We start from the raw sequence: 7,471 nt of genomic DNA on the forward strand, positions 1-7,471 counted from the left end.
ACCCTGGTCTCGCCCAACACCGTCCCAGCCCTGAGTCACCTGGATCCTAGAGGTGGCTGGTTTGGCCACAGGCAGTGCCCGCTTCCCCAAGGCCCAAAGGGAAGAAAGGACTGGAAACAGGCTCATGCTTCTGCTGGGCAGCCAGGACTGGGACAGTGGTGGTGGGGGTCTCCTCTGGAGGGCACCAGGAGGCCTCCATTCCTCTGCTCCCTGCTCATCGACACCCTGGCCCTAAGGCCTGGTTGCTCAGGCTCCCTGCGTCAGCGGGACCCCCTGTGTGGCCGCTGCCGGGGTGACATAGCCCCTTTCCCAGGGCACATGGCACATCCGCCACAAACAATGCCTGGACTGGGCCTAGGGACACAAGAAAGTAGAAGCCAGTGATTCTCCTGGAGAGGCTCGCAGGAGAGAAGTGAGCCCATTTCCAATCCCGCCTCCCCTGTGCGCCTTGGGGAAGCTGGGACTGCCTTGTGGTGCAGCCAGCCATTAGCGGGCTCTCTGCTGCAGCTTGGGCTGGAATGAGTGCTGGACAGCCCCCCGGGTGTGTCTCTTTCCACCTGGCAGGGTGGTGGCAGGGCTGGCATGTGAGCCAGAGCCCCCAGAAGCACCTTCCAGACGCTCTGGGGCTTTGGTGTGTGTTTCGCTATACACAAAAGTGTTTTTCCATCCTGCCCTCTCTTAAAGCTGTCCTAATCCACCGTCTTTCTCTCCAGCACACCCTATTTATAGCTCTCCCGTGCTGGCACGTGCGGAGCCGACTGGAGAATCTGTTACACTACGAGCCCCGAGCCCTCATATCACCAGGGAGGCAGCTGAGCAGGGGGCGGGGAACAGACCAGGCCCCACAGCGCATCTCGGGGTTGTCGGGCTGAGGTGACTGTTGGAAAGATCAGACAGGCAGGTGGGCAGGTAGAAAGGAAGATGAGATCATGGAAACTGCTAGGACACTCCTGGGGGAGGCGGGAGCAGCGCGACGGGCTGTGAAGGAGCCCCTGACTCGCTGGAAGCCACGGCCACCTGGCTGGGCCCACACAGCTGGGTCCTTGGGCTGTGGGTGTCATGGCACCAGGTCCCTGTGGTCCTGGCCAGTCAGAGGCAGGGAGTACGGGCTGGGCATGTCCCAGAGCAGTGCCAGGTCCCTGAACCCTGCCCTCTGCACACCCCAGATCTGCGCCTGCAGCTGCTGGACGTGAAGAACAACCCCTACTTGATCAAGGCCCTCTACGGCCTGCTCATGCTCCTGCCGCAGAGCAGCGCCTTCCAGCTGCTCTCACACCGGCTCCAGTGCGTGCCCAACCCCGAGCTGCTGCAGACCGAGTGAGTGCTGGCTGGGGACTGCTGCCCCCGCCCCGCCCCCGAGCAGGGACAGGTCCAGAGGAGCCTGGTGAGGAAGGGCCGTGCCGGGGGCTGCTGAGGCCTCCCTCACTTCAGCATCCTACCCCTTTTGTCACTGTGGCCACCATCCCCGCCCCCGCAGCCACTTGCCCCTTGGCCTTTTGTGTTCCACATCAGAGCACTGAGCGAGGGATTCTGGGAGCGTTCGCACGGTGGCCGGGAGTAGCAACACTTCCAGGCAATCAGGGTCCAGCTCAGTGACGCTATGCAAAATCTAAAAACTCTGAGGGCATCTGGAGTTACCCAGACAAAGGACCCTGAAGAGAAACTCCAGGCAGGGGAAGGATTTCCTGCCCCAGCTTAGAGATGGGGGCCCCAGTGGCCATCGAGCGAGGGAGGAGCCTGTCCTGGGCACCTCCCAGGCCTCACATAGCCCCTCTCCACACCCTGTCTGTGGCAGAGGCTCAACCCTGGGTCACTGGGAGGCCACATCATTGCTAGGACCTTCTCAGCCACCTCCTGGGTGGGGTGGGAGGCAGGAGTGCACTCAACACTCCCCTGCTCAGGTCCTGCCCATGGAAGGAAGAGGTCCTAGGCACCCCTCCACCGAGAAGATGCCCAACTTGGCAGCCTCTGGTCAGAGGGCTGCCGGCTCCCACCCTGAACCCATGGCTGGCCCCTACCCCAGAGTCTGTAGGGCCGTGTCTATATTTGGTAACCCTTGGAGGCTTTGCCTCATCCACAGGCATTTGGCATCCGAGATGGAAAATTTCACTTGTCAGGTCGCCATGGAAACCAGCAGAGCCACTGAGAAGATTTACGCTGAATGGAGCGCGCCCAGCTTGCATCAGATGCCCTGTGTGTCTAGAATTCCCTCCCAGGCTGTTAGAGCCACTCAGCAGGCCTGGCGCCTTGCTCCAGCAAAGGGCCTCGGGTGCTTGCCCTTGCAATGGACACAGGCAGCCTTGAGACAGGCCTGCCCGGAGCCTCTGTGCGCTCCACACTGCTGGCTTTGGCTCCCACTGTCCCTCCCACCCAGACTGGCCCTCCGGTGACCAAGTGTGGTGCACCTGATCGGCTGTCTCCCCCAGACCAGCTGGATAGGCTGAACCCCCAGAAAGTGTGGCCCCCACCAAGACAGGCTCCTGCCTTCCCTGCCCCGTTTCCCCGGAAGGCAGTGCCCTGCAGTGGCAGGACTAGGCCTTGAGCTGGCTGCCACCCCAGCTGCTCGGGGTGCCGCCAGGTGGTCCCCAGGAGACAGTACCTGACGCAGTGTCCCCAGGGGAGCGGGGTCAGCCACAGAGGGGGGCGCGCATATGGGTTCCTGGGGCCGGAGTCCTGTCAGCTCCCAAGAGACTCCAAGAGAGGCCCAGAATCCACACCGGGCCTTGCTGGCCCAGCCTTTGCCTTGTCCCTTCCAACGCCCCATAGTGTTAGGGTCACCCTGGCAGGCACCCAGGAGGGGAAGGTGCAGCCGGAAGCAGGGAGAAGGCAGGAAGGGCTGCTCCCCTGTGACCTCCAGTCTCCCTGTGGGAACCAGCCTGCCTTCCTGGGAGGCCTCCTGGCCAGGGAGCCAGCCCCGCCTCTCCCAGGGCTCTGCATGCTGATCTCGTCTTGGGAGGGGAGTGGAGGCTCAGAGCAATCATACTCCTGAAACCAGGGTAGAACAAGTTTGCAGAGGGAAGCTGGGAAAATTGGACTTTCCTCAGAATCTCCCACGGTCAGTCAGGGAAGTCCTGAGCCAAGGGGTTGAGGCCTCTGGGTAGAAGATTCTGAGGGTCAGTGCATGGTTTGCAGGCCTAGAGTAGGATCTGGTGTGAGCTCTGCCATGGATTTGCTGTGTGACCTCCAGCAAGCCCAGTGCCCTCTCTGGGCTCTTGGTTACTTGGTCAGTAAATGCACATTTGGACTAAATGGGTGTGTGAGGCACCCCCTAGCCTTCAATGCCCTGGGTCCCCAGTCTTTCTTTGCAAAAATCTAGGAAGAGATGCCATAGATAGGGGCACAGGAGCAGTGGGCACGCCAGGGGCCTTCTGAACAGCTGGGGAAGGGGTCAGATTGCAGGGTGGGGCCCGGAAGACAGCTCACACCCTGGGAAGGGAGCTGTGGACAGTCCCAGCCCTGGGAGGGGCAGACAGCTGGCAGACAGGGTCAAGTTGCGGGGCAGGCCTTGGAGCCAGGAACAGCTGGGGGAGTTTGTACACTCCTCGCCCATGCCTGGTTCTGTGTGTTCCAGGCGCCATCAGGGCCCTGGGGGCCACAGCTCCCCCACCCGCTGGCTTCTGGGCCACTCCCCAGGGACTGTCTCCTCAGTGAGGCAGGAGGGAACCTCTAAGAAAAAGCTGGTGACAGGTGCATGGGTGGGATGGCAGGAATGAGAGCCAGCCCTGAGTCCTAGACTCGCCGCACTGTGCTGCAGGCTGGCTGGCCTCAGCCTCGGTGCCCGAGGATGGTTATGAACCTACAGAGGACGTGCAGGGCCTGAAAACGGCCATCCGCGTTAGGTGGGGCAGGGAGAGCTGGCCTGGCCTCTGTGCTCAGCAGCCCAGGCAGTGTCTCCCACTCTTGGGGACACAGCCCACCCTGCTCCCAAGACCTCAGGCCAGGAAGGGTCTGCCCATCACAGGGAGCAGGACTTCTTGCCACTCTAAGGGCCCAGGGAGCAGATGTGGCCCACTCTTCCCACCCCCGCCACCCCCGCCACCCCGATGCCCGTCTCCCCAGGTTTGCCATCCAGTGCTGAAAGCATGTCTCTGGAGCCCCTAAGCTCCCCTAACCTAAGGCCTTGGCTTGCCAGGAGTGTCGTGGCGAGCAACGCACAGACCCATGGGTGCCCAGCATCAGAAGACACACTTTACGGTCACACCTGTGGCCTTGGCCTAAGTGGGTTAGAGGAGCATCTGGCCACACCCTGGACTTAGGGTTGCAGAAGCTCCGGGGTGTCCCTTAGCCTCCTCAGAAGTCCAGGCTGCTCTCTTGGAGCAGTGGCACCTGGGACCAGCATTACTGTGCCTGGGAGGTCCCTTCCCAGGAGCAACCACAGCCTAGAACACTGCCCGCAGCCTGGCCCTCTAGAATGGGCCCCACCCGGCTGCTTTTGATCTTTGTTGAACTAACGTCAGCTGAACCCCGCTAGGGAGGCAGGAGCACCAGGCCCAGAAAAGCAGCAGCCGCAGCCGTAGACACGTCCAAGATGTTTTGTGGTGGTGCATCTTCAGCAGGGAGGCGGGAAGGGAACAGGTGTGGGCAGGCAGAGCTGAGCAGGGGTGCAGGAGGCCGCCTCCAGGCCCCAGATGGCATCTCAACTGTGGGAAGAGTCCCCCTGCCCCGGTCCTGCCCAGCAGGCTGGTGGGCCATCAGAGGCAACTGTCAGGCTCTGGCCCTCAGGCTGGACTGAACTCATGGCCAAGAGTTCATTTTGGGAGAGCTCCATTGTGTGTCCCCCAAAATGGCCTCCTTTATTTCTACCCTCAAGCTGCTGGGCCCCGGCTGGCCTCACGTTGAAGGGGCAGAACTGTAGCCACAGTGGCACCCGCCAGGTACCTAAGCTGAGGCTGGACACCAGGCAAAGCTCTTACACATCTTGTCAAAGCATCTTGGCAGCCACCCCAGGGCGCTCCTTAGGTAGCCCTCGCTTTGCAGACGAGGAAACAGTCACGTGCCCAAGTCACACCGCTAGGAAGCGGTGGAGTTATGGTTGGGTCCAGGTCTGTCTAGTTCCTGTGCTCTGCCACTGCCTGCACGCCACCCCGCCCCCACCCCACCAATTGGCATCTTTTCATGAACTTGAAGGGCCCCAAGACTCTCAGCTGAGCAGCCCACAGTCTTCCTGAGACCCCTTTCCAGGGCCGCCAGGCCCCAGGGCCTGGAAACAGATGCTTCCTAGCCCACACAGATCTCCTCCAAACCAGTGAGGCCAAAGGGAGGGAGTAGAACATTTCATGAGACACTGCTGGAGGGTGAGTAGGAATGGGACAGGAGCCCAAGGGGATCTCATCCCCAGGGGCAAGCTAAGCACTGGGCTTGACAAGGACAGCAAGGCTACCGCATTGCACGATTATAGGGAGCATCATGCACACGAGCTGTGCAGTGCACAACCTATGTTGCTGTACAGAGCAACTGGAGGGGGGCAGCAACAGGAATGTAGGAGCTGACGGCATGTCCAGTGGTGAGACCGGCTTTCCTCCTCCCAGGGACAGTGAGTGACTGCAGGCCTCAGGGCCCCAACACTCAAAAACAAATGTCCTGCCAAGTGGAGGGCCCAGCAGAGGCTCTTCAGCAGTTCCCGTTCTCCCCAGTCCTAGCCCTGCCTCAGAGAAAGGGCCAAGCTGCCACCTCCCCCTTCTCCCCCGACCCTGTTCCAGGCCCCAGCTGGCTTCCTGGCTGGCTGCTAGCCCTGGCTTTCACCCCAAAGGGAGCCACTCGTAAACAGGAAATGCTTCCCAATGCGATGCCTGCTCTGGGCGCCATCACCAGCCCACAGGCCGAGGGCAATAACCAAGCAGCAGTGTTGGCTGTTCCCACCAACTGCGGAAGACGGGGATGTTCAGGGGCTTCCCAGCTCTGGGGCTGGCTGTGAGGGAAGAGTTGCCAGGCCTGAGACGCCCAGAGGCTGAGCCCAGCAGCCTGTGGCTCTGCCCCGACCCCACTGCCCTCCAGCAGTAACCCCTCTGTGAGCAGATCCCCTGACACTGAGCGTTTCTGCTCCCTCTTCCCAGAGACAGTCTAAAGGCAGCCCCCAAGTCCCAGAAAGCCGACTCCCCTAGCATCGACTACGCAGAGCTGCTGCAGCACTTTGAGAAGGTCCAGAACAAGCACCTGGAAGTGCGGCACCAGCGGAGCGGGCGTGGGGACCACCTGGACCGGAGGGTCGTCCTCTGACAGGCCTGGCACAGAGGAGGGCCCACCGAGTGGTCCCATGAAGCACTCAGGGTTGTCACGCCCTCCTGAGGAGCTCAAGGACCTGCCTCTCAGGACCAGGGCTGGGTCTGACTGCCAGCCCAGAGCGCTGTTGGGGCCGGAGGCTGCTCTGTCTGCCCAAGCTCCTCTGAGAGTCCAGCCCTCAGGCCTCCAGCGCTGTCAGCTGCACCCTAGCATTCACACAGAGCTGGCTGCCCACCCTGTGGGGGGCTACAGCCTCAGACACCACTCATCCTCTGGAATCAACCTCTTTCTAATGCCCTCTTGGAAAAAGAGCTTGCCTCTCCTCCAGCACACCAGAGCTCTGGCCTTGTGTGTATATGTATACATACGTGGACACATACCTGTGTGTGTGTGTGTGTACTTGTATGCACGTAGGCACCAGCACAAAGATCTGAATGATGCACCCCACCCCCACCCCAATAAAGAAATAAGAGAAAATCCTCAACATGAGCTGGCCTGCTCCTTCCCAGCTGACATCTGCAGTTGCCCGGGGTCCTCCCCCTCTGTCCTGGAGATCAGGGCTCATGATGGCCCCAGGGAGTACTGGCTGTCCCAGGGCCTGGTGCCTGCACTCACCTGAATGGAGTCATGGGCCTAGAGCCTAGGTCCCCACCTCTGGAACCCACACCCTCCTAGAGCGCACCACGCACCGCCTGCCCTGGAATCCTGAACCCTGCCTTCCCCAAGCCCCTCATCTGCCTTTCTCATCCTGACTCCCTGGGGCAATGGGAGTTCCCCACTGGGGAGATGGGAGCTGAGCCCCAGGAGTTCCTGGATGAAAGGGCAATGCACACTGCAGAACACTGCAGATCACTGCGCAAGGGGAGGAAAGGCCCAGAGCAGTCCAGGGAGGGGCAGGTGCCCCAACCACTGCTTCAGCTGAAAGAGCCCCTCCTCACCCGCAGGGGTACCACCTGTCCCCAGGCTTTGGGAACCCTGGGCTTGGTCTCCAAATGAGCTTGTAATTGGCTCCCTGCCGCCCATGGAGTAGGGGAAAAGGAGCTTATGCCTGTTCTTCCCCCCAGAGTGTGCCCCCCCACCATCATGCTGCCCCCCAGGATGGGTTTCCCTGCCTGGAGTGTCCAGGACAGGCTGCACTTGACATTGCTACCCCATGCACGTGTGTGCATCACACCCACCGTGGACTCAGGCAACAGAGACCAAGGACAGCCCAGCTCTGCTCTGCTGGTCCGAAATGAGCCCCCACCCGCGA

General features: G+C 61.3%; 1 protein-coding gene across 3 annotated transcripts in view; it reads left to right on the forward strand.

Moving 5' to 3' along the window:
- VAC14 (VAC14 component of PIKFYVE complex) overlaps positions 1-6,703 on the forward strand; it is a 115,335-nt gene extending 108,632 nt beyond the window's left edge. For 2 of the 3 annotated variants that reach the window (XM_050772697.1, XM_050772699.1), the window contains 2 exons: positions 1,167-1,317; positions 6,054-6,703. In XM_050772697.1, the coding sequence (XP_050628654.1) occupies positions 1,167-1,317; positions 6,054-6,216 (314 nt within the window). In that variant the 3' untranslated portion in view covers positions 6,217-6,703. The remainder of the gene's footprint in view (positions 1-1,166; positions 1,318-6,053) is intronic. The other variant, XM_050772698.1, reaches the window with a different exon arrangement.
- The last annotated feature ends 768 nt before the right edge of the window (positions 6,704-7,471 follow it).

The sequence above is a fragment of the Macaca thibetana genome, chromosome 20 (assembly GCF_024542745.1).
Source record: "Macaca thibetana thibetana isolate TM-01 chromosome 20, ASM2454274v1, whole genome shotgun sequence".
NCBI lineage: Eukaryota > Metazoa > Chordata > Mammalia > Primates > Cercopithecidae > Macaca > Macaca thibetana.